The 27,053-nt window shown below is 49.2% G+C and overlaps 1 protein-coding gene across 1 annotated transcript in view; it reads left to right on the plus strand.

Annotated features, from left to right (window-relative positions):
* LOC144771902 (interleukin-18 receptor 1-like) overlaps positions 1-27,053 on the plus strand; it is a 383,123-nt gene that overhangs the window by 135,076 nt on the left and 220,994 nt on the right. Inside the window, exon 3 of the mRNA XM_078656140.1 lies at positions 9,465-9,615. Within this exon, the coding sequence (XP_078512266.1) occupies positions 9,465-9,615 (151 nt within the window). The remainder of the gene's footprint in view (positions 1-9,464; positions 9,616-27,053) is intronic.

Raw genomic sequence — 27,053 nt, forward strand, 5'->3', positions numbered from 1 at the left:
ACCGGGCAGCACCAGGCGGTGGGTGACCGGCCAGGGCCGGTGGTGGGTGACCAGCCAGGGACTTCTATGGCAGGGTGACCTCAATGCACAGGGCACTCACCCACCGCCAGCACCCGGCGGTGGGTGACCGGGCAGCACCCGGCGGTGGGTGACCGGCCAGGGCTGGTGGTGGGTGACCGGCCAGGGACTTCTATGGCAGGGTGACCTCAATGCACAGGGCACTCACCCACCGCCAGCCCCCAGCGGTGGGTGACCGGCCAGCACCCGGCGGTGGGTGACCGGGCAGCACCCAGCGGTGGGTGACGGGCCAGGGCCGGCGGTGGGTGACCGGCCAGGACCTTCTATGGCAGGGTGACCTCAATGCACAGGGTGCTCACCCACCGCCAGCACCCGGCGGTGGGTGACCGGCCAGCGGCCAGCGGTGGGTGACCGGCCAGGGCCATATATGGCAGGGTGACCTCAATGCACAGGGTGCTCACCCACCGCCAGCACCCGGCGGTGGGTGACCGGCCAGCACCCGGTGGTGGGTGACCTGCCAGCCCCCGGCGGTGGGTTACCGTCCAGCACCCGGCGGTGGGTGACCGGGCAGCACCCGGCGGTGGGTGAGCGGCCAGGGCCGGCGGTCTGCGGTGGGTGCTGGAATGTGACTGTAAGGGGGTACCAACTGCCATTTCCACTTGCATATTCCAATGTATGTGTTAGCCTGCACCGCCCACGTGGAATGCGTGCTCCGCCATTGCGATGCCAGTGAGTGATGATTTTCAAAGGATGCACCGTCGCGGTAGTGCGCACATGCGTTTGGCGGGGTGTGACCATGATAGTCCCTGACCATGCAGCATATGTCATGCACAATTGCAATATCAAGGATCATCTTCAGTGTTGGGGGAAGGCATACCCGGATGGCGTGTGCACACACACTGCATGTCTCCGCACACATGTAATGTTCATAGTTGTACATGTGTGTCAGGACATGTCCGGAGTGCATCAAGAATCATGATGTCAAGTCAATGGCCTGTGTCCACGTGTGTCATTCATGTCAATTTTTTGCATGTGTGGTCATACTATTGACCTTGCCAGTGGCTAACAAAGGCCATTGATGTGCACCCAAGTTGCGTCAGATGTGCATGGCGATGTGTTGACGTCTTGGTTTTCCGGACACACGTTTCCATTTGTACACATCTACACAGTATATCAAGGCTGTGTACCCAAATTCAGAAGCTGTTGTGAGTGTGTGGTATGTGTGTGCAAGTATCAATGATGGGGGTATTCATGCATTCTGTGTATGCGTATGTGTGTCGCCTGTTGTGTGCCCATGCATGTCATGTGAGGATGCCCAGCATTGTAGGTGGGGTCATGGGTGCATGAAGACAAGGAGGGTGGGTTTCATGTTTGTTTTGTGTGTGCACGTCCATGTGTGTCTGTGGTGACGCTTGTCCACACTTGTGCCCTCAGTCATGTGTTGTTGGCAGTTATTTCAACATGTGTGCACGTTACATTGGACATGTTTGCACACAGGATGTTGTTTGTGGGTAAACATTGTGGGCCTTATTTATGAAGGACTTGCGCCGCCGGTGCGCCACTTTTAAAATGGGAAAAAGTGACGCACCGACGGCGCAAGGCCTTCATAAATAAGGCCCTGTGTGTGTAGTTAGCTGTAGTGCCTTATATATCGGTCACGTCACACATAGAGTCAGTGACTGAAACATGCATTATATGTATTGTGTTGGTCAAGATGTGATAGTGTGGCACAGCTATGCGGTGTTGGTCAATTGACATCTGCTCCCATCTACTCCCACACAGGAGGGCTCCAAATGTGCATTGACCATACACTGTGCTGGAGGACATGGTTAACGAGGAGGTGATCCGCAAATTCCGGCTTGACCGACCGAGATTGCCGGAGCTTGTCACACAATTGGCACCTCATCTGCAGCCACGCAGGACATATCCAGGAGCTATTACACCCACAGCAAAGGTGATGGCGGCACTTCACTTCTTCGCAACAGGCACTTTCCAGTACACAGTTGGTAATGCCAGGGGGATGTCACAATCCATGTTCAGGATGGTGCTGCGGGATGTTCTGAATGCCATGATGCATTTTAAGGATGATTACATCCATTTCCCACGGCCGGCAGAGTTGGTAGCAGTCAAAGGGGACTTCTATGCCCTGGGCCGGATACCACACGTAGTGGGTTCCATTGATGGCACACATATTGGTCTCATTCCACCCCAGGCACGTGAACCTGTATATCGCAATCGGAAGCACTACCATTTCATCAACGTGCAAGTGGTGTGCCTGGCTGACAACATCATCTCCCATGTGTGTGCCAGATTTCCCGGGTCCGCACATGACTCCCACATCCTGCGGAGCAGCATTGTCCCCCAACTGATGGCTAATCTGCGTCCAGAACGTGCGTGGCTTGTAGGTGAGTGTGCTGTGAGGACTATTGTGTTGTATGCGTGCCCTGGGGTTCCCACCAATCCTGGTAATGATGTATGTGTCTGTTATCCCCCCACCTAGGTGACTCTGCATACCCAAACCGGCCGTGGCTGCTGAGCCCCCTACGGAATCCTACTACCCCTGGTGAAATGCGTTATAATGAGGCCCATGGGAGGACACGTCGAGTGGTGGAACGTACTTTTGGACTGTTGAAGTCTAGGTTTCGCTGCCTGGATAAAACCGGAGGGGCCCTGCCATACTCACCAGGCAAAGTATGCAAAATAGTGGTTGCCTGCTGCATGCTCCACAGCCTGGCCTTACGCAATAATATTGAACTGATCATGGACCCTGAAGAACAACAGGTTGCTCCGCCTCCCATCCCACCCATGTCCACTGATGAGGATAGTGGGGAGGAAGAAGGTGTGGACCAGAGGCGTCAGATCATTGATTGCTACTTTCCATGAATGTGAGTAACTACCTCTTGTGCTGCTGGTCAATGCGTGATGTATGTTTGCATGTGATGTGTGGATGTGGTGTGTGAATGCTGCCTGTTCTGGTATGTTCTGTTTGCAAATGGGTGTGTGAGATGGTGTACATGCAATACTCTCTGATGTGTGTCCTGTGATCTGCTTAATTCTTGATGAGTGTGGTTTGTGGGATGTTGCAGTACGGTGTGGTGTGAAGGGTGTGATTCAGTTTCCTGACCAGTGCTTGTTGTTCTCTCATTATCCCTAGGTCACTCCCACAGAGGCATGATTCTCAAGAACATTGATCCCTGCACCTGGTAATGACAACTTACAAGACAAACATGTGATTAAAACATGGAGGTCACACAGCATTGAGTGTTTACATGGTGTTTATTAACAGGTTGTGGATTGATGTTAGTGCATATTTACAAGTAGGTGTTGGGGGGGAGTGAGAGTTGAAGGTCATGGCAGATGAAAACACCGTGGGGACACCACATTGTGTGATGTACACCTAGTCCAACAGACGTGTGCCAATGCTTGGCAGTGTGGGGCAGGATAGTTCGCAGGGTGAATGGCAGGCTCAAGGAAGGGTGAAGTCAGTGGCGGCCCCTCTTCGAGCGGGTAGATGGTGCATTGCCACTGCTCTCAGCTGGATCCAGCCTCGGACGGCCCCTCCGTCTTGGAGCCGGAGCGGAGACAGCTGTGGGGGCAGGTTAGTCAGGGACCACCTCCCTGTCAGTGGCCTCAGGTGATGGTGGCGGTGGTGTTGGTGACCTGTCACGCTGGGCACTTGAGAGAGGGGGAGGTGGTGTGGTGCGGGATAACCACTCCCTCCAAAGAGCATTATGCTGCTCCATGAGGTCAACAATTTGGCCAATGCGAGTGTCCATCAACTGCAACAGCTGGCAGCTCTGTAGCGAGTCTTGGTGGACCCGATCAGCCGGTGCCTGCGACTGTTCATAAGAGGCATGGACTCTGGCGATGGCATCCAGGGTCTCCGTCCCAAGATTGGGTGGGTCTCGTTCCCGACCTTGCCTAGCACCTGCACTCCTGTTTGTGAGCTGTGGCCTCACCTGTGTCCTCTCCTGTCCACTCTCCCTGCTAGCCTGAGATGTTGATGGCCCATCATCAGACGATGGGTCAGGCAGGGTGGCACAGGCAGGAGTGGTGGTGGTGGTAGGTGCACAGCTCACAATGGCAGGTGTTGGTCTTGTGACACTGGCCAAGGTGGTGGAGGCCGGGATGTCCTGGGAGCCTGATGGCACTGGGAGTTTGCTTGGCCCAGCATCGTCCTCTGCACCTGAGGTGTCAATGTGATCCTCATCAGAGAGTCCGACTGTGAGGGTGGCGACTGGTGCTGGCGGTTGCTGCTTTCCCCGGTCAAGTTGCGATCACATGAGGGACAAGAATTTCAGAATCAATGCTGTGGACATGACAGGTTTTTGGTTGTAACATTAGAAATCACTATGGAATCAGGACATGGTTGGTGTTGGCATCATGTTGTTGTGGTTGACAGAAAATGGCAATATGGTGGCGTGGAGGTGGGGAGAAGATACTTGGATATGTGTGGTCCGGTCCTGCTATTGGATGGTGCCCCTGTGAAGATGCCTATCTACCTGTAAGTTTGAAGGAGGAGATGCAGTGGTTTGCAAATGGTGGTCGGACTCCATCTTGCTCTGGGATGAGACATGGGGGCCTGTTGGGAGTTGTAGTGCTGGTCTCTCACACACCCCACCCATCACCACCCTCCCTGTAGACATTGGGGACTGTTGGGAGTTGTAGTGCTGGTCTCTCACACACCCCACCCACCTCTTTCACACACCCCACCCACCACCACCCTCCCTGTAGACATGGGGGAGTGTTGGGAGTTGTAGTGCTGGTCTCTCACACACCCAACCCACCTCTCTCACACCCCCACCCACCACCACCCTCCCTGTCGACATGGGGGCCTGTTGGGAGTTGTAGTGCTGGTCTCTCACATGCCCCAGCCACCACCACCCTCCCTGTAGACATGGGGGCCTGTTGGGAGTTGTAGTGCTGGTCTCTCACACATCCTTCCCACCACCACCCTCCCTGTAGACATGGGGGCCTGTCGGGAGTTGTAGTGCTGGTCTCTCACACACCACACCCACCTCTCTCACACCCCCCACCCACCACCACCCTCCCTGTCGACATGGGGGCCTGTTGGGAGTTGTATTGCTGGTCTCTCACATACCCCACCCACCTCTCTCACATCCCCCACCCACCACCACCCTCCCTGTCGACATGGTGGCCTGTTGGGAGTTGTAGTGCTGGTCTCTCACACACACCACCCACCTCTGTCACACACCCCACCCACCACCACCCTCCCTGTAGACATGGGGGACTGTTGAGAGTTGTAGTGCTGGTCTCTCACACCCCCCACCCACCTCTCTCACACCCACCACCACCCTCCCTGTAGACATGGGGGACTGTTGGGAGTTGTAGTGCTGGTCTCTCACACACCCCACCCACCTCTCTCACACCCCCCACCCACCACCACCCTCCCTGTCGACATGGGGGCCTGTTGGGAGTTGTAGTGCTGGTCTCTCACACACCCCACCCACCTCTCTCACACCCCCCACCCACCACCACCCTCCTTGTAGACATGGGGGACTGTAGGGAGTGTAGTGCTGGTCTCTCACACACCCCACCCACCTCTCTCACACCCCCCACCCACCACCACCCTCCCTGTCGACATGGGGGCGTGTTGGGAGTTGTAGTGCTGGTCTCTCACACACCCCACCCACCACCACCCTCCCTGTAGACATGGGGGTCTGTTGGGAGTTGTGGTGCTGGCTGCTTTGACAACATGCAAGGCTGGGAACATAGGAGGCAACATTTGGGTTTGGTCATGGTGGGTGCATTTGAGGCCAGGACTTCACATTTGGGTGACTATGTGGCCCACATGCATGGATTGGAGCCTGGGAGATGTGTGTTGGCAGTTGTGTAAGGCAGACCATGGCAGTGTGATAGTGGTCATTGGTTTGTACTTACCAGCCTCTAGTCCCTCTTCGATTCCTTCCAAGCTCTCAGGGTGCAGTATGCCCAGCACCTTCTCCTCCCATTCTGCAAATGGTATAGGCTCCGGGGGAGTGCCGCCGCCAGTGTGGTGTGCCCGCAGGTGGTTCTTGGCCCTGATGCCTTTCACCCTTGCCTTGAGGTCGTGCCAGCGCCTCTGGATCTCGAGTTTGGTGCGTGGCACGGTCCCTGATTCATTGACTCTGGTCACTATCCTGTCCCACATGTTTGTTTTGGTTGCCAAGGTGGTCTGCTGGACTAGGGTACCGAACAGATATGGTTCGACACGATTGATTTCATCCACCATGACCTTCAACTGTCTGTGAACTTGGGGTTTTTCTTGGGTGCCATGGTGTGTGATGTGCAAGGTGTTGGTGGGGTGGGGTGTGCAGGTGTGTGGTGTGTAGAAATGGTGTTGTGGGGGTTTGTGTGGTGGGTGTGTTTGTGTGCAGGTTGTATGTGTGTTTGTGTGTGTATGCTGTTTGTGGTATTCTGCCTCTTTCTTGCTGCTATGCTGTGATGCAAAGGATTGTGGTAATGGGAGGGATTCATTTTATACTCTGTGTGGTGGTTGTGTCCCAATGGTTGTTGCCAGTTAGGTGTTCTGTGGGTGTGGTGACTTGGGTGCATTTATCGGTGCTTGGGAGGGGGTGTCATTGGGGCGTGTAGTTGTTGGGGGTGGGTGTTTCAGGTGGGTGTGTGTCCTGTTTTGTGTGTTTTCTATTTACTTCCTTCAGCCATTTTGGAATCGGTTTGTCGGCAGGGATGTTGTTCGTTTGGTCCTTCCGCAGTCATGCTCCGTTTGTCGAAGCATTGTTTCCGCTGCGGTCGAGGGAGGTGGTGAGTTCCGTTGGAATGGCGGCGTTATCTGAATCGTGCGGCCGGAACCTCCGTAGGTATTGCGGCGGTTGGGCATGTTTCCGCGCTCATGTTCGTCCGCGGCGGGGGGTGTTTCTTTGGTACCGTCCGCTTACGGCGGTCTTTGGTGTGATCCGTCCGTCGCGGACGGTGTTTGCTGTGATCCGTCCGCCGTGGTCGGTGTTTCTTGACAGAAATATCCTAATCGCAACCGCGGATTATCTGCGGTGCGGTCGGGAGTGTTTTTGACGCGACCATGGCGGACGGGGCACGTTTTTGTCCGCCATCCTAATAGGCCTCATACAGTGTATATTTAGGAGTTAAGCTAATAGTAGCTATTGCTTTGTAGCCTCACAGGAGGCTCTAATAACATAGAACTGGGGACGAGGGGTTAAATATTAATATAGCTGCTCCCTTCACCGAGGGATCCTGTGAAGGGAATTAAACCCCAATGTAGTAATAAATATTACAATCATAAAACCAACCCCAGTCACCTGTAGATAGGCAATGTCTGGGTAATGATGTTTTCGCCTGACCTTGAATATAACTCTCTTGCCCTGGCATTTTACTCTAATGAGAAAACAAAGTGAATGCCCCAAACCATATACAATGCTGCGGATGTCTTAGTATGTGCCTGACTCAACCCTCCTGCCCATCCTCAAATTCTGCTAGTCCGGCCTGCCAACTTTATTTTCATCCATTGTCTGATGAAAGTTTATAGTATTTTTGTAAAACACAGATTTCTAACCATATGTTATTTTACTAAGACAAGGATTATATCTACCACTTGCTTTATTTTAAAAGCAAGTTACTGAGTACTATCTAGGGCCATTATCCATGTTCTATTGTGAATACTAACTCCAGATGTGTTGCAGTGGTCGGTGCCATCTTGAATGCTAACTGTATGTATTTGGGATATATATGCAAGTGTGATGACCTTTAGAGGTCATCAAAACTGTGAAATTGTGCTTCACTAAAAAGCACAGGAGAGGAGGGGAGGGGAGGAGAGGAGAGGACAGGAGAGAAGAGGAGAAGAGAGAAGTGGAGGGGAGGGGCGAGGAGGGGAGAGGAAGAAAGGACAAGAGAGGAGAGGAGAGGAGGGGAGGTGAGAATAGGAGAGTCCAGGAGAAGGGGGGAGGTGAGGGGAGGAGGGGAGGGGAGGGCAGGGGAGGGGAGGAGAGGAGAGGAGAGAAGAGAAGAAGAGAGAAGTAGAGGGGAGGGGAGGGAAAGAGAGGACAAGAGAGGAGAGGAGAGAGGAGGGGAGGTGAGAATAGGAGAGTCGAATAGGGGAGGGGAGGGGAGGAAGGGAGGGGAGGGCAGGTGAGGAGAGGAGAGGCAAGGAGATTAGAGGAGAGGAGCGGAAGGGAGGAGAGGAGCGGAGCGGAAGGGAGGAGAGGGGAGGGGTGGGATGGGGAGGGGAGGGAAGGGAAGGGGAGGAGAGGAGATGAGCGGAGGGGAGGGGAGGGGAGGGGAGGGGAGAGGAGAGGAGGGGAGAGGAGGAGGGGATCCATTCCTAAAAGAAGCTCTTATAAGGTCTATTACCTGAGGGAGACAAAAAGAATCCGAGAAAAGACCTTGGGGCATAATACCAAGGTTGGCGATAGGCAATTATCGCCGCTTTTGCAGCCGTTTTCGTCCGCAAAGCGGCGATAATTCTATCGCTCTTTTAGGCGATAGCGAGCGGTTCGGGGCCCGCTTTGCATGTTAGTGATATTTATCGCTAATGACATGCAAAGTGGGCGTACCCAACCTCTTAGCGACTGAAAGCAGTCCCTAACATCGCTATCGCCTATTAGCAAGGCAGGCGTAGCGATGGAAATATTCCCGCTATCGCCAAAAGCCAACGCCTGCTCAGACCAGTTCTTAGCCATGTTATCCAATGGGAGGTGGATAACATGGCTAAGAGCATTTCGTCGCTAATGCGTGAATATCGCTGTATTCTCAGCGATATTCATGCATTTCGCCGCTTTTGCTGGATATTTTAGCACAATGGAGAAAAACGTTGCTAATAGCATGTTTTCTCCGCTAACATATCCAGCGATAGGCAACGATAAAAAAATTATCGCTACTTGTTGGTAATACGCCCCCTTGTCTTTTCTCATCTTCATTTTATCCCCCTCTTCGGCCTACTCTGCTCAGTCTTTCCTGGAATTTAATGAGTAAAGGTCTGTGATCTAAAATTGGAAATCAAGAAGAAGGACGTTCATTGAAAGATCAAACAGACCAGTGTGTTACTTTATTTTCAAGACAATATTGACGTAATTTCGTAAAAGGCCAAGTGTAGTACCATCAAAGCAATAGCTCTGGCAGATCCATTCGCAAGCTCCTACCCATCGTCCGATTAACAAACATATGAAGAAGCTTCTTTTACAAGTGTTTGTTTTGATTTGCATTGTTTTATGTTTTTAACACACTGCTTTTTAAATTCAGTCGACTCTTAAATGCAACATAGGCCGTAACATGCGTTGCCATACAATTTGCACTACGCTGTTTTGTAGAATATGTGTATATTGTATACATTTTGCAAAACACCCTGATGTTATTATATGGGTTTGTTTTAATGAGGATTGTAGTTACACAATTCACTGTGCAATGTTTGTTATTAATGTGAATGCCCTCGTCGTAGAAAAATGCACTAATAGTGTTTTTGATTATTTGTTTAGGGTTGTGATCTCTTAAACCAGCCGAATGAATTACGTCTTCATTTTAGAACATTAAGTGATACCGACTCTGGGAACTACACATGCGTGGTTACACTTACTCGTGAAGGAAAGAACTACACCCACACCAAAACAACTCAATTGCTTGTAAAAGGTGCGGAGTTTTTTTCTAAACTGTTCTTCTCCAAAATCCAAAGCCTAACAAATGCTGACTTCCACAATTTGAAAAGGGATGTATTGTTTAAAATTAAAATATTTTTTGTGGGGCTGTTATGTTTGCCATATTACAAAACTACTGTTGCACTACATAACTAGACCCTGGGCAAAATTCCAATTACAGCAGCATGATTAGCATTAGAAAATTTGCATTATGGTTCTTACATGAAATCCCCACTATTACGCCACATCATGTAATTACAGCGCTATTCACAATAAAATTATACTGCAGAAGAACAAGAACAATGGGAACAATCAGGACGGGAGGGGCTGTCGTTCGCAGAACTTGTATTTTGTGTACAATATTTCACAGCAAAAAGCATTTTGCTTTAAAATATCCTGCTCAATGACAGATTTGCATTTCATGCAAATACACGTAATTTTGCGTAACTTTCCCAAATTTCACATAAATATGCAAATGTAAGTCACACACTACTAAACTCTGCCTGTGCCAAAGTACTTTTCAAGTAAATTTCTGAGGCAACGTGTTCTGCATATATGGGCAGGACTGACATTTCTAATGCATGAGAGAGAAGACTTTAATCTTAATGCAAGTGAGAAAGAAAAAGTAATTTGCAATCCAGGCAAAGGAATCAATGGCATGCTTAGATGGCCAGGGCTGAAGTATGCCATGATATAAGATTAGAGATGGTGAGCTGGCCTGACCTCAGCCACTGTGCATAGTGAGGTGGAGGCTGCCTCCCTTCTAGGAAGTTTTCTCATTGGAGGATGAACAAAAGCATATGCATTCACCATCAATGTCTCATCATCATCATTACTTAAATCTTTATTTGCATACAAGTAATAAACTTAAAAGAATCACAAAAATAAGAAAAGATAAAATACAATAATATAATCAAATGGATTTCCATTTCACAATAAATCATTGCAGAGTTGAAACATCATGAGACTGTGCACGGGCTCTCAAAAATCTCCTTGGAGACATGCCTCTCTCATAAATCCAATAGATGACTTGTAAAGAAGTATCACACTTCACTACAGTAGGTATGTGTGATGATCAACATATAATATCCTACATCAACAATAGAGCAAAATATTCTCAGCCTTTGTACTGAATAAAACAGTCTAAAAAATCTATCACATTTTTACTCCAAACCAGTCATAACTCAGCCTTGTATGTAAATGCTTCTGCGCATGCAAAAACTTTCCTTCCAGAGATAGCAGTTAAGATAAAGGTGGAAACAGAATAACAGATCCACATTGTCTAGAGTACAGAAATAGTTGAAAGATTCCTGGGAACGCATAACATTTCCAGCTATAAACAAAGGTTGTAAAATGTGCTTTCTTTTGTCCCTATAAAAATTACAGAACAGAATAAAGTGCACAGGTGACTGATTAGATTCCCTGAAGCATCTGTGACCAAGCCCACATTTTAGGGAAAGCAACCATAAATGCAAGGTGCCCAGCCGTAATATTGTAAGATAAAATATGTGTTGCATATGTTGTACAGTTAACAGATAATTTTGAAGTCCTTCTTGTGTAGGGCATATCCTAGGAAAGAAACTGCCAATTCCTTGTGTACAATGTAGGAGGAAGTTGACTTTGTTACTCCCAAAAGTCTGCCTGTTAGAAATTGGGGTCTCTAGTTAGCAGAGGTTGTCCAAATAGGGACCCTTGCCTCAAGTCAGGGGTAAGAGGGATTCCCACTTTAAATAACCCCTGCTCACCCCCTGGGTAGCTTGGTACGAGCTGACAGACTTATCCCAAAGGTAATATGTAAAGTATTTGTACTCAAAACCCACAGTAATACAGTGCTAACACCACAAATGGACACCACACCAGTTTAGAAAAATAAAGTATCTTTATCTAAACACAACAAGACCAAAACAATAGAAATCCAGCATATGTGTAATAAGAATATGACTTTAAAAGAAGTTTCAAGCAACTGGGTCCATAGAAAACTATAGGTGTGTGATTTCACACAAAGAACCTTTAGATGCGTCAACATTCACAAGGCCAACCAGCCACAGAGATGGGAAGCGTGAGAAACAAAGAGATGGGTCAGTTCCTGAGACCTTGGGCAGGCGATGCAACAGTTCTGCTGCACACAATAGAAGTGATGCTTTGAATCCGGTCTGTAAGGGGAAGTGATGCGTCGACTCCAAGACGATTCTGGTCCGGAGCTGCTTCACTGTCTTCAGCTGCGATCTCTCGATGCGTTAGTTCTTGCAGCCGCGACAGGCGCTGCGTCAGTCAGTTTCGGAAGCAGTGTGGTGATGCATGGAGATTCTTCTTTCAAAGCGGTGCTTTGTCGGATAAACAGCCGCAAGACGAGCGATGCTTTGATTTCTTCAGTTCTTCTTCTCTTCCAGCTCGCAACCAGTAGGAACAACCTCCAGAGGTCCAGAACTGGAACAGACACGTCCTGGCAGGTCAGAACTCTCAGAAACAGAGTTCATGGTAGCTGGGTATGAAGTCTTTGTGTCCCCGAGACTTCAAACAGGAGGCCAGAGCAAACAGGCCCTTGCAGGTTTACATTTCAAAAAGGGGGTGGTGATGGACAGAGTATCTGAGTTAATCAGAACACTCCTACCCAGTCAACAGATCAGGGCTTGATCCATCACCGTTTTTTAGCTCACTGCACCATCCCAGTTCAGAACCTGGCTACATGCAAATTAGTCTGTCCCTGGCCTAGTGCATCATGGGAACAGGGCAGACCAAACTACCAAGCCAATTCTTCACTGGAAAGTGGTGGCACTCCACCACTTCTGAAAATCAGGGCTGCACCATATTTACAACAATATGGTGCAGCCCTGCGCTTACCTCTGCGCTGGCACTATATTTAGCAGCCTAGTGCCAATGCAGGCACCCTTGCATCATGGCGCTCATCCTCTGCACCTGCTACATTAGCAATTTCACAGTTTATTATGCTCATGGCATTAATAAGATAATGTGCAATGGCATTGCTGGTTTCCTCTGGCTTCGTGCCTTCCCTCCATGAGTTTCCGTTTGTCCATATTTATGCTATCTTAACTAAACAGGGCTAAAAGACAGTCAACATCAATTACCATAAACAAAAAGAGCCTTCTTACCATCTCTCAGATGGGGGCCCAGATTTGAAAGACCAATACAGTGGGCCCCGCCTGGCCTCGGTCATCCACGGACGGGCACACACCGGTCTGATATTACCCCGATCTAGATCCACGTTTCTCCGGGGGATTAGTAGCCCTTACGTGCTAGCTGCTGCTAACGTGCAGCACCTCTATCTGCCCTGCTGCAGTGTACTCTGGGCATTGTAGTGTGTGCTGTAATCCTGGTGTAGTATGCCCATAAAGGAAATGGCGGGCAAGTAATGCCAGGCACAGTAATCCAGAGATGATGCCCCCGCAAATGGTGTACAAGCCTCCTTTGCATCCTGAAACCCTCACAGAGCTTTAGCGCCACCAGCGCTGCGGGGGTTTAGCAGCCCTTAAGTACTGGCTGCTGCTGAGGTGCGGCACCTGTGTATATCCTGCCAAAGTGCACCCTTGGCATTGTAGTGTGCCCTGTGATCCTGGTGCTCTGCGCCTGTGAAGGAGATGGTGGGCAAGTAATGTCAGGCACAGACATCCAGAAACTATGCTCCCACAAATGGTATACAAGCCTCCTGTGCAACCTGTAGCCTCCATTGAGCGTTAGTTCATAAAAATGATTGTTTAAATTGAAACATTACAGCAAATGGCCTATCTCTGGTATTCTTGTTCCTGGTGTGACCTGTAATGTAGTTTGGGGCAGATTTATCAAGACACAAAGTCATTGAAAGTGACTCAAAGATGTGTAAGGTCTTGAGAGGGTATTCACTTTCCAGCCTAAAAACTTGTATTTTCTTCTGGAAAAGTGAAATTGTTTTAGGACAAATATAATTTTGCACCACCTTTCATCAAGAGGATATTACATTGTTAGTATATGAGAAATCCAGCACAAGAACCCATGTTTTTGATGCAAATCCCTATGTACAGTTTGGACTTCGAATAAAACCATACCTGCTCCTTGAGCCAGGCACCAAATTGGAAAAACATATTTATATTTCCAACATTTCACAAATGTCATGTGTGCTGCATTGAATAACGCACATCCAATGTGTGAAAAATTTTAAACATCTTCTTGGCATAGCATTTTGTTTAGAAAGGGTATGTGTCCAGTACTAAACCTGCTAGAGATCATGAACACACCATTGTCTAATGGTGCAAAGGTGTGTAGATGGCACTCTTCAGCCTGTTTGTGCACCAACTCAGGGTAAGAGAGAAGCAGCAAGCCATGTTTAGTAAATATGGCTGTGGCCTTCTTTCTCACCCTTGCCCGTAATGGTATGATAAGTTTGGTTGCTGCTCTGCATTGCACTAATAGTTACTTAGGGGTATATTGACAAGAACATGTGCTAAACATCACCAAAAATAGCTAACTTACCTTTACACATCGCAGCCGATCGTGGGAAAATAACGCTGTGTTAACGTGGAATTCACAAAAAGGCGGTAAATGTAAATGTACAGGAATTTATATAGCGCAAATCACCAAGCGGTTTCTAAGCGCTTGCTTAGGGAACCCGTCCTGGTATTCCCCTGTGAGATAACCCCGGCAGGTATCCGCAAGGTGAAAGCCAGGCATCCCGCCGCAAGGGGCCGTTGCGGAGATTAAGCAAGCTATTGCCCAGAGTCGCAGAGTGTGAACCCGTGAATCGAGTAGGCACCGGAGCGAGAATTGTCGAGTCCATGGACATTTTAGGACTCAAGACCCCGCCGAGCCGGGAATTGAACCCTGGTCCCGGGCTGACATCTGCTTCCAGGTCTGCCTCCTCTAACCAGTGAGCCACACTTCTCCACTTGCGATAGTCTGCCGAAACTGTGGCCAATGTCCGCGATACAACCACCTCGACGGCGATAAAAAGACAAACCTCAAGGCAAAAAAACATGCGATGGGTCAAAGCACGATGAGGAAATCAGGGATAAGCAGTGCCAGGCCTGCAACACACACATGGCAGGCAGGAAAATCATTATAAAAGTAGAAAAAATACCCAACCACAGACTGCCCAACTCCCAAGCACCATGGAGGCAGCTGTAGCAGGTGCAGAGGATGAGCGCAACCCCACAAGCACCCCGGACGACCAGCCTGGGACCTGGGACAGGGAAGGGCAAGGACAAAAAGAAGAGGAAGACGAAGTTCAGGCCGCAGGAAAACAGGATCCTGATTACGGAGGTGATGGAACACCATCAACAACTGTCACCTCCAACGTGTCATTGGGAACCAAAAATAGGATATGGAGGAACATGGTGGACAAGGTGAATGCCGTCGGAGCACACAGGAGGTCAATGGACGGGGCCAAGAGGCGATGGACTGACATCAAGCGAATGACCAAGGAGAAACTTGCAGCCAACCAGAGGCAGCAATGCAGACTGGAGGTGGGATCCCAGCCCCACAGCTCGTGCTGGATGGCATGGAGGAGCTGGTGTCGACAGTCATCAGTGTGGAGACCGTGGCTGGAGTCGGGGGGATGGTCACTGCTCGACAGGACACAACACAACCACAACAAGGTGAGTGACCACAAAGTACTGGGGGGACGGGTGGAGAGGGCCACAATGGCACACATGCACAATCAAGCAGTGCACACCCACAATGACTCTGGGTCATGTCCCTGATCTACACACTGTCACAATGTACAATGCCATGCTGTCTGAATGTCAACATGTACCATACGGCTACATACATGTGGACACATCATAATACACCATCTCGCCTTCACATTGCAGGAGCACCATCAACACCCCCTGCAGAGCAGTCCCAGCCACACTTCACTGATGACGAGGTGGACAACGCCAGCATCGACACCCAAGCCATCCAACACATCATGGACATCATCCTCAACTCAACTCCAGGATCAGGGCAGCCCAGCTGCATTGAGGAGAACCCACCCACTACCTAGAGCACCCAGCAGGAGGCGCCCACACCCCCGGCACTCTCCCAAGACTCCCAGGAACAAACCATGTCCTTCCAACACCATGTGTTGGAGGGCCAGAAGGAGACAGCGGAGCAGGTGCGGGTGGGGTTCAGCCTCATGGCTACCAAACTGGGAGCCATTCATAGGTGGCATCAGGGACCAGCTCCAGTCCCTAACAGACACCCAAGGCCCACTCCAATGAGCCCTGACTGACATCGCTGGAGTCATGACGCAGACAGAAGAACACCTGTCCGCGTAGAATGGCTCCAGCGATTCCATCCATGAGCTGGCACACATGTGGAGGCTCATGGAGGACATGGTGCAGATGGAGGCGGAAAGGATGGCAGCCACCGCTGCACATCAGCAAAAAGTAGCTAGGATCTACCATGCCCTGCAGAGCCTCATCATGGCATTGCTGCCACAAGGGGTGGCTCTGATGAATGCTGCTGCCCCCACCCCATCCACATCCCCGCCCCCTGGTGTGTCAGTGCCTTACAGTGCGGCAGGCATATCCACTCCGGCACCTGATGTGCCACTGCCACACAGTGTGCCTGACAATCCTCATCCGGCCCCTGATGTGTCAGTAGCACACAGTGTCGCAGCCGGTATTGCAACACCCACAGGTGGGGCAGAGCACAAATACGAGGACGTGGGTAGGATTGTTGTCAGAAGGAGGCAGTAGCATTCATTTCTGCCACCTGGCCTGTTTCTGCTTGGTGCCACACATGGCCTCGTGACCTCCCTCTGACCCCTGCACTGCACTCACCTTGTACCGTGACATGGACTGCCATATCCTGTTTGATGACCAATGACACGGTGACCAGGCTGCGGACTGTACCCTTCCTCTTCCACAGTGCCTGTCCTCCCCAGATGGACTATGGCTGGCCCTTCATTGTGTGGTGTGCTTGGCATGGCCCTGTGCCGCTCCAGCTGCTAAACTCCACTGGATGTGCAATAAACATCCAGTAACGCACTGCTGTGTCATGTTTTACATCATTCATGTATGAATGTGTGGATGGAAGTAGGGACAGTGATTTCCCCTATGTCAATGATGCTCATGTAGTGGGATGCCAGTCACCTTGTGCTACATTGCCTATTGTGTCCCGGGTGCCGTGGACACTACAACAGGGACACAAGCATTAGTAACTTCCTTGTCTGGACATGGTCTGAATCACGCCCAGAGCCCCCAAGTCATTGTTGCAAACCCTGCGCTGGTCTGGCGTTCGCCTGGCCAGACCACTCCACTTATGCTCCGAGGGGGGGCCCACATAGCTACCTGTCGCAGGTGTACTCACTGGTGGTGTGCAGGTCACTGGTCTAGTTGTCAGCATGTCACGGCCACTCCCTGAGGGCAGGTCTGCACACACACCACACCCACCCGGCACAAGCATCACAGGCCATGTGACCCCGCAACTATAAGGGGCGACAACATCACATTCCCCTCTGCTGGTGGTGACTGGATGACGGACGCTCCATGGTGCTCAATCATTAAGGGCCCATGGCACCCGAAGCCTTGTGGCTGACATGGGCCTACCACCACGTGGAACTGACTGGTGTTCCACAGGGTTAGTGGCACACGTAATTGCTGAGACGGTGTGCAGCCTGCGATGATGATGTGTGCACTGATGCGGTCTCTGCCATTGATGACTCAGGATTCAGCGTCATGTGTGGGACCTGCTGTGCTGCGGGCGGGCCCGTATGATGTTGACCATGACATGGTGGTGTGACCGGGCCTGGAACTCACACGGGCACGCGGTGTGCCTCCTGATGGACACACAGGTGGCAGCAGGTGAGCAGTGCCCCTGCGTGTGCAGGGGCGGTGGGTGAACAACCTTTACAATGAAACTTTTACAACGCACTACCATTACAGCGCGGTCATTACAACGCAAACCATTACAACGCATTGCGCTGGGGGCGCTCTAGGATAGGGAATACGTTTAATTTTCTATCCAACACCTTCCCTAGTGTCCACGGGGACTGGAGTTGGAATAGAAAATTAAACTTATCACTATCCAGCACCTCTAAGCGCTATGCGTTGTAAAGGTTTGCGATGTAAAAACCGTGTTGTAAAGGCAGGCGTTGTAATAGCCTGCGTTGTAATGTCATACATCCGGGGCGGTGGTGTCTCTCTCCCTCCCTTCATTTCCTTCTCTCTCACTCCCTCTCCCTTCCCTCTCTCTCTCTCACTCCCTCTCCCTTCCCTCTCTCTCTCTCTCTCACTCCCTCTCCCTACCTGCTCCCTCTCTCACTCTCCCTTCCCTCTCGCTCTCTCACTCCCTCTCACTCCCTCTCAGTTCCCTCTCTCTCACTTCCTCTCCCTTCCCTCTCACTATCACTCCCTCTCCCTTCCCTCTCTCCCTCTCTCTCTCTCTCTCTCTCTCACGCCCTCTCCCTTCCTTTCCTCCCCTCTCTTTCTCTCACTGGCTCACTTTCCTTCTCTGTTTCTCTGTGTCTCGCTCCTTTGATGTGCGCATGACAGACGTCCTGATTTTGTGCTTTCTTTTCCAGACTGCGTCGTCGACATTGTCCCTAGAGGACCTGATAGGAGTCTTTCGCACTGCTGTTTTGTGTTGTGGTTCAATAAAGTTATTGGTTGTTATTTCAGTGCTGTGTGACTGTTTCTCGTTCTTCTGGCCACACATGTGTATTTATTTTGGCACTGTAGGTCATCATGCATTTGTTGTGACTCTTGTGGCACTGCTCGGTATGTGTATGTCCGATGGGGCCTGGGGGGGTTGCGGTGGGCATTGTGGCCCTCATGGGTATCCCCGTTGCATGATCATTGTCTCCATGGCATCTGTGGGTCTTCAGGTGTGGCTCTTGGCTGCGCTCCCTTTTGTGCTGCAGGTTGTCGTCCTGCTTAACACCAGCAAAAGGCAGGTGTTAATTCCCTGCTGCTACCGCGGCTTATCGTCTATTTTTGGTTTGCATCGAAGATCTGGCAGTTCATTGTGAATGTGGTGTTGTGGTTTTTTTGTGTGTTTTTGCACAGGAACGCCTACTAAGCCTCTCATTAGGGTTAGTTGGTGGTGTCCACCGTGGAGATGAAATTTGGTGCAGTTATCGCTGTAAAACAGGCGATGTCTGCAGTTTGCACCAGCTTGTGAATGGGGTGTTAAATCTATCTCCATTTTTGATGCGTTAAGTTGGGGATAATTTGGGAGTTGAGTCCTTGTGAATATCCCTCTACATATTTCAGTTCGTTTTTAGCAAAGGAAATGGAATGGTTGTTTTTTTCTATCTTTTCCAAGAGTATTTGGTTGCAGATCCTTCAAGGCATTTGTAAGTGAGGCAAAGTCATTTTAACTCGCTTCATGCCACCACAGTGAGCCAGTGGAAGATTTTAGGTGGAATGTTGCATACTGTCTATTTTAGTGCAAAATTGAGATGGCAGCTGCATTTTGGTAAAAGCAGAAAACAAAATACAGTAGGGAAAGATGCTGTTTAAAGTGTATAGTGTACCTTCAGTTACTGATTTTATATTTACTTGAGTTAGTAGAGAGCAAATTTCAACCATAGGATTGTTTTGCTATTTCTTTCTTGCTGCAATTTTGTTTAGGTCTTTGGAAAAATGTGATATCTTTTCTCCCCGTGTATCAAGCGAACATCCCATAAAATATTCAGGGTCTCATTTATGAGGCCTTGCATCAGTTTTGCGCTTCTGATGCGTCACTTTTTGTGATGCATCGGCGGTGTCAAACATGCCTCCTGTTGCGCACTATTTAAAAAATGACGCATCTAAGCAGATGCGTCACTTTGTAAACCCCTGCGCTACATTGTACCTGCCTCAGGTATAATGTATGCGGGGGGCATTCCCCCGCAAAAAGCCTTGTGGAAGTGACGCAGTGAAATCTATGAGATTTCACTGCGTCACTTCTAGGACACCGTTGCGTCAAAATCTTGCTCCTGCCTCACAGCAGGCATAAGACTGACGCAGGCCCTTTCACATTGGGCTTGCCCCATGTCAAAGGACGCATTGCTGGAGTTGCATCACTTTTGTGACACACTCCAGCAATGCGTCACTTTTGTGCTTACAGATACGTCAGAAATACTGATGTATCTGTAACTCCTTGCGACATGATGCGTACATACAATAAATATGACGCATCAGGTATGTCGCAAGGAGTGCGCACTGAGAAGTTACGCATTGCTGCTTTCATGCAGCGATGCGTCATTTCTCATAAATGAGGCCCAAGGTTTCTATTCATACTATGCGTAGATGTTTGCTGCTTAAAATTGTACAAAGGGCATGCCCTTTACTACAATTGCATGCAAATTACCAACTCAACATATTGTCTATACAGTTGCAAATGCCATTCAGCGGGGACTGTTAGTACAGCTTCGGCACATATACAGCTTAACAAGACCCCCAAGACAATTTCTCCTTGAACCAAGCCTCCCATGAAAAAATTACATGAAAAGCGTAAGCTTTAGACAAAAGAAAACGATTAAAAATAAATAATAATTGGAATTTTTTGCTTAATTTCAAAGTTCACTTTTGCCTTATATTGTAGCAAATCTTGATTTAATTTTTCCACAATCTCATTTTCGGCACAAATGTGAGCCATTCATGACTCCTACTTGCATTTGATTATCAAAAAGTGTATTGAAATGTATGTGAAACAGCAAAAATGATATTTTGTTTAGAGGAGCAAGTACACCTTGGAAAAGATGATACGTGCTGAAATGTTACAAAGGTGTGTCCTTTTGAACCGAAGTTAGGTTCCAAGAAAAAAACATTTTCACAAAATTGCACTTAATAAGTAGAACCTGGAAATATCTGGTAATATTGGCGATTTGTCAATTGCATAGACTGAGCCTGGACTGGAGAATTTCGAGGCAAAGAATATTGTTGGTAATATACCACCCTACTTGAGAGAATCAGTACAATTTACTCTGGGAATTCGTGCCTCATCGGTCCTTCCCTCATTTGAATGGCCTGCTATTAATCCCTCTTCCGAATTCATAAACAATCTTCCCCTCAAAGCAGACACCCTTGCACCATGATGCAAGGGTGCCTGCATTGGCACTAGGCTGCTAAATATAGTGCCAGCGCAGAGGTAAGCGCAGGGCTGCACCATATTGTTGTAAATATGGTGCAGCCCTGATTTTCAGAAGTGGTGGAGTGCGGCGTTAAGCCAGGATGGCTAACGCCACACTCCATCACTTCTTAGTAAATTTGCCCCTCAGCACTGTAGCCTGATTAAGGAAAGGGAATATGTCTGTCTCTTGGGACCTCAGAAAACAGGTAGAGGGGGGTACTCCCTGCTTCATTAAACGATGCATGTCTGGCTCATGGGAGTCTGCTTCAGAAAGGATTCGCTTCTGACTATAGAGGCCTGTAGTGATGACCTATGGCGCTGCAGCCTGATTACAGCATGTACACATGCTTGACACCTGGGACCTCTGGTAATGACCTAGATACTTCAGTCTGTTACAGTAAGGACATTCGTCAGACTCCATGGGCCCATGCTTAGCCCCTCATTGAGACTTATACAGTACTGGTATTTGTATGCGGGGCAAGATGGCGGCCGTGTAGCTGCGGCCGTTAGCAGCAGGTCACGATGAGGATGCGGTTTTAGCACTAGGATGGTGTTGTGCAGGGATTACGGCAACCTGTGGCCAAGATTTCGAGAACTGAGTTACCGGCAATAAAAGAATGATTTTCCTACTCGCATGCAGCGGCTCTGGGCTCTGGCCCTGGCTGCTACGGCTCTCGCTCCCTGCTGCTGGCGTTCCACGAGTATCGGTGGGCGGGGCGTGCGAGTGAGGCAGCGGAGCAGAGCGGAGATCCGTGCGGAGACGAAGCACAGGAGCGGAGTCAGGAGCCGCGGCTGGGATTTGGGTGTCGGCAATTCCTGGAGCCAGACGAGCCTGACAAGGGGCCGGATTAAGAGAGGAGGCTGCCCGCTGTGCCCAGGAGCTATGGCCCCCAAACTGAACAACTCCAAAGCGGCAACATCCAAGAAGAAAGGAGGGGTTGAGGGGGGAATGGCGGCGTTAGCTGCGCTGGGGGAAGGAGACCCCCGGTTGAAACAACAATCACCCACTGCAAGGAAACATCAGCAGCTGACAGTTAAGACACGTCAGGCAACTGCTTCAATTGCGGAAATGTTTTCAAAGAACAGTAAGGAGAAAGGGGCCAAGAAGATCCCACTCCAGGCAGTGGATGGGGCAACACAGGATACTGGGGGCCAAGATGCAATGCCCACCAGTCTAGCTGGCATAGAAGAAAGTGCAGAAAGCACAACAACCCAGCAAGTATCCGAAGAAGTTCCTCAGAACGGTAGCGTGCAAGTAATTATATCCACACCGGCAACCGATATATGTGGGGACCCTGCAGTAGGAAAAACATCAAAGGGCCAAGAGATTCTGGACAACAAGGACAACAAGGCAGGCACCTCTCCCAAGGTAGGCCAATATACCAGCAGTGGTCCTCCCCAGGGGGAAGTGGGTAAGCAGCGTGAGCAGCATGAGGTGGGTGTAGCCCCGGGTTCCTGCAATCTTGACCCAGCTTCTATTGAGGCTATCCCAGGTGGAGCATCGGGGGTCCGGTGGAAAAAGTCCCAAGTGAGTGTTTTTTCTCGGTGTCCGAAAATGCAGAATGGTCAGACGAGGATGAACATAGCTCCTTCCTGGAAGGTAGTATACAGGACTCAGAAAGTGATCTGGAGAAAGAAACCGCCACTACAGCGGTCAGGCCTGGGGTTTTATCGAAGGGGCAAGAACACTATGAGCTAAGTTGGGATCACTCATCGGCCATGCCATTAAAAGGGAGTCCAAACACGGAGGTATCTCAGATGTCGCTCCTGGAATTGATACACCAGGAAATTATCGCCCATCGAGAGGAGACTCGCCAAGACAGTAAGAAATCACAAGCTGCTATGAGGAAGATGCAGGGGGTGGTGAGGAAGTTGTCTGAAGCTTGCACGAATCTGGGGGACAGAGTTTCAAATCTGGAGGAGAGAGTTGTCTCAACTGAGGCCGAGGCAGCAGCTGCTGTAACTAAAGTGGATGCCCACTGTGCACAAGTGGTAGATATTCAATGGAAACTCGAGGACATGGAAAATAGGCTGAGACGTAACAACCTTAGGGTCCTCGGGATTCCAGAGGGGGTCGAAGGTTCAGACATTAGAGCGTATACCATCAAGCATTCCCGGAGCTCTCCAGCTGGAACTGGCCATCCGAAATTCAGAGGGTACATCGCACTCCTTTCAAAGTTCGGAAAAATGCAAGGGAAGGAGACAAGCCAAGGGCCATTCTAATCTTCCTCGGCAATTTTGTATTGAGGCAATTAATTGCAGAGAAGGCAAGACCGGATGCAAGGAGGACCAGTGATGGGATTTCATTCTTCGTTCGGCCGGATTTCTGCCATGTAACGGTGGAAAGGAGATGGAGATTACAGCAGCTCATTAAACAATTTCAGGAAAAAAAACTACAGGCCTTTGTGATAAACCCTGCTCAGATAAAGGTTATTAATGAAGGGAGGACCCATTACTTTGCTTCTGAGATAAAGGCGAAGGAGTACCTTGACTCTTTGGGCAATTAGGCTCTAGTTGAAAGTGCATTAGCTGGACATCTTGTTTGTTAAGGGTATCTCCCAGGATACGGCACTTCTCTCTCTTTGGTTTTTCAGGTTTTCAGGTTGTGTACTGGGTCTCACGGTGCTTATGTGTGTCTATTTCCTGGGGCGGGATGTTTGGTTGAAGTTGTTTGGTATCTCTTTTATTCCTCATTGCGACCACTGCTTTACATCACACGCACAGACAAGGTCTGAGCTCCTCGACTGAGGGAGTGCAGGGGGGTGTGGGTGGTTCAGGGGGGTTTGTGGGGGGGGCAGAGGGGGGGTTGGGGGTTAGCGGGGCTGTGGGGGAGTGGGGTGGGGTAACTGGGCGACCGGGGAAAATGGAAAAAACGAGATAATCTGGTGTTGTATTGAGACTGGTATTTATGAGCCCGGTTGTTTAAGTGGTATAATTGTGTTGGTTGAGATAATGCTATTGAATACTCGGAGACAAATAGGGCAGACAGTGGTAAGGATGGTCAGTAAACTACTTAATGCTGAACATTAGAATATGTACAGTCAACGTCAGCGGCCTGAATGACTGGAAGAAACGGCAAAAGTTGATTATTTCGTTAGATACAACGGGATTGATATACTTTGTCTGCAAGAGACTCACCTGCCGCGGGTCAAACAGAATCTACTATTTATCAAGGGTTTTGACCTGATAGCCTGCACATCACAGACATCAACAACTAGGGGGGTTGCAATTCTAGGTAGATCATGTTTAGGGGGAAGAAGCGGGTTAAAAGCGATAGTTTGGGAAGGTGGGTCATTGCAGAGCTATGCTTAGGGTATACAATCTGTTCAATCTACGGGTCAAACTGTGATGATCCTGATGTTTTTGATTTTCTGGAAGAAGAGCTAGCGGGCTGGCCAACCCCAATGATAGTTTGTGGTGATCTAAATATATCTACCGATTGGCATAATGTACATAAGTACTCAGGGCGGAAACCCAGGGTGTTTCGGGCTATATCCTCTTTAATGAGCTCACACGGGCGAAAGGATGTTTGGGGGGAAAAGGAGCCACAGAACCCCGGGTTTACTTATTTTTCACACCCGTTTCAAAAATATTCTAAATTAGATTACTTCTTTATTTCATCTTCTGAATTGAATAGAGTTAGTATCAGGAAAATACCTAGAATAATCTCGGATCATAATCCGCTGATTTTATCCTGTGAAGTAATTAAAGTGTAGAAACGGCATACCAGCTGGACCTTTGAAAGGAGGTTATTATCGGATCAAAGATTTTTAGAACATATAAAAAATGGACAGGGGAGTTCTTTGATGCAAATCGCTACAGCACATCTAGGAATGGCGTCTGGGAAAATTTTAAGGCGGCCCTTAGGGGGGGAAACCATTAGCTGCTTGGCGAGACTTAGGAAAGCGGATAGGGGAGAGCTAGATAGACTTATGGGCGATCTAGCGAAGGCGGAGGAACTGCATATCAGTGACACTGGTAGGGGTGTAGATGGGACGGAGAGCCAAAGAGGCCTGGCAATTATTAAAGCCGAGCTCCAAAAATTGGTTACACAGAAGGCAGTAGGGGATTATCAGGCTTCTAGGGCTAAGAGGTATGAGACAGGGGAACAGGCAGGTAGGGTGCTGGTGCTTCGTATCAGACAGGATATAACTAGGATCATCATAGAGAGCATACAAGATGATGGTAAGAACTACTCGGAGTCAAAGGATATTTTAAAGGTCTTTAAAAATTTCTATCAAAAATTGTACGATGAAGAGAGCCGTCAAGAACAGCAAATGGAGGAGAGTGGGGACAGGGGCCCAATGCTGGATGAACTATCTAGAGAAGAGTTGGAAAGGGACATGACTATAAGCGAGATTCAGGCTGCCCTAGGGGATCTTGCCGCCGGAAAGGCAGCAGATCTGGATGGAATCCCCCTGGAAGTTTATAAAAGCATTGAATCTGAGATAGTCCCAATTTTGCAGGATCTCTTCAATTGTATACTGTGTACAGGGGATATTCCCGATTCTTGGAAAGAGACCAATATAATTATCTTTCACAAGAAGGGTAAACCCAAGGAGAACCCGGGCTCTTACCGCCCTATTTCGCTCATTAATGCGGATACCAAATTATACTCGAAAATCTGGGCCAAAAGGTTGGGGCGGATCATCGGCGGTCTTGTCTCTCCCTGGCAGCATGGGTTCGTGCCTGGTCGAGGCACGACAGACCATACTCGACGATCTATAACGCTGTTTGATGCCCATGCCGCCAGGGGGGGAGAGATGGCCATGATCCTCCTCGGCGCGGAGAAAGCATTCGACCACGTGGTCTGCGAGTACTTGTGGGGAATCCTTGTAGGTAGGGGCTCTGGCCCTAAGGTCATCAGAGCTCTTAGAGCAATGTATAAAGATCCGGTGGCCTGGGTGTCAGTAATGGGAGAGAGAGCTCGGAGAAAATTGTGATCAAGAGAGGAACTCGCCAGGGATGCCCCTGCTCTCCGATCCTCTTTTCATTATATATAGACTCCCTGATCCAAAAAATCTTGGATTGCCCTCAGATTAATCCTGTGATGCTGAACGGGTTCACAAATAAACTGCTAGCATACGCTGATGATCTGGCGGTTCTCACTACCGATCCGCAGCAGGCGATGCCAGTACTTGCTGAACTGGCGAAGGATTTTGGAAGTAGGTCTGGGTATCTGCTAAATGAGGGGAAAACCCAGATTATTTGCACCCAGAACATTTTTAAGTCAGACAGTAGATACGTAGACTCAGCAGTTTATTTAGGGGTAAGAATTAACGCCTCAGTGGATAAGATCATCACAGATAACTACTGCCCCCTTATGGGATCGATTGAAGCAGAATTAAAAAGGCTGGATGTATTACACCTCTCTCTGGTAGGGAGGGTTAACGTCCTTAAAATGTCAATATTCCCTAAGGTCCTATACCTGTTTCGAGCCATCCCATTATTGCTGGAGGAAAAACTAGTAAAAAATCTGGAATCAATCTTTAACAAGTTTATCTGGCAATATGGGAAGACTAGGCGCTCCATGAAGCTTATGTCGCTCCCGTTTGAAAGGGGGGGCATGGCCTTACCAAACCTCCGTTTATATCATCTGTCTTGCCTTTTGGCTCAAATGTCTATACTGTTTCAACCCGGGGAGATAGGCATGACCCCCCTTCCATTTTTGAGCTTTTACTGGGGAAGAAGGCTGTTGGGCTACTTTTGAGCGAGGTAGATCGGAGATTAAGCATGAGCGCAAAATCCGCTACGCTCGCGGATTTTGCGAATTTTCGGTAAATCCGCGATCCGCGAACTCTCGCGAATTTACCGAAAATTCGCAATCCGCGAGCGGCGGATTCGTGGGGCAAAAGTTCAAGCCTTGCTGGCCTGTTGTAACTAATTTATGATGGCGCCGGCAAGCTGCCAGCGCCATCCTAAGATAGTTACTAAATTAGCTTCAACAGGAAGCTCTAATAGATAAGATAAAGCAGGTCATCGAGCGCCTGCTTTATTTTATCTATTAGAGCTTCCTGTTGAAGCTAATTTAGTAACTATTTTAGGATGGCGCTGGCAGCTTGCCGGCGCCATCGTAAATTAGTTACAACAGGCACAAAACGGTGGCGTCTTCTTGAATAAATATGAAGGGCAGGGTTCATTCTGGCACGACGGTCCTGGCACAAAAATTAAACCTTAACCGCAGGCACTTTCAGATATCGATTAAGCATGTGCCCTAGTTGAAGCTTAAATTCAGTGACTCATTCATCTGCCCAAAAACAATCGTGAGCGTTGTCAAGGCTGGGCAGATGTGCCTTCTTCCTAAATATACCATCGAAAATTAGGTGTGATGCTGGGCAGAGGCCTTTGCATTCTTGACTTTCACGAGCGCAATCCTTGTGCTGTTCCTGTGGCCAGGAGCTT

The sequence above is a fragment of the Lissotriton helveticus genome, chromosome 8 (assembly GCF_964261635.1).
Source record: "Lissotriton helveticus chromosome 8, aLisHel1.1, whole genome shotgun sequence".
In the NCBI taxonomy this organism is placed as follows: domain Eukaryota; kingdom Metazoa; phylum Chordata; class Amphibia; order Caudata; family Salamandridae; genus Lissotriton; species Lissotriton helveticus.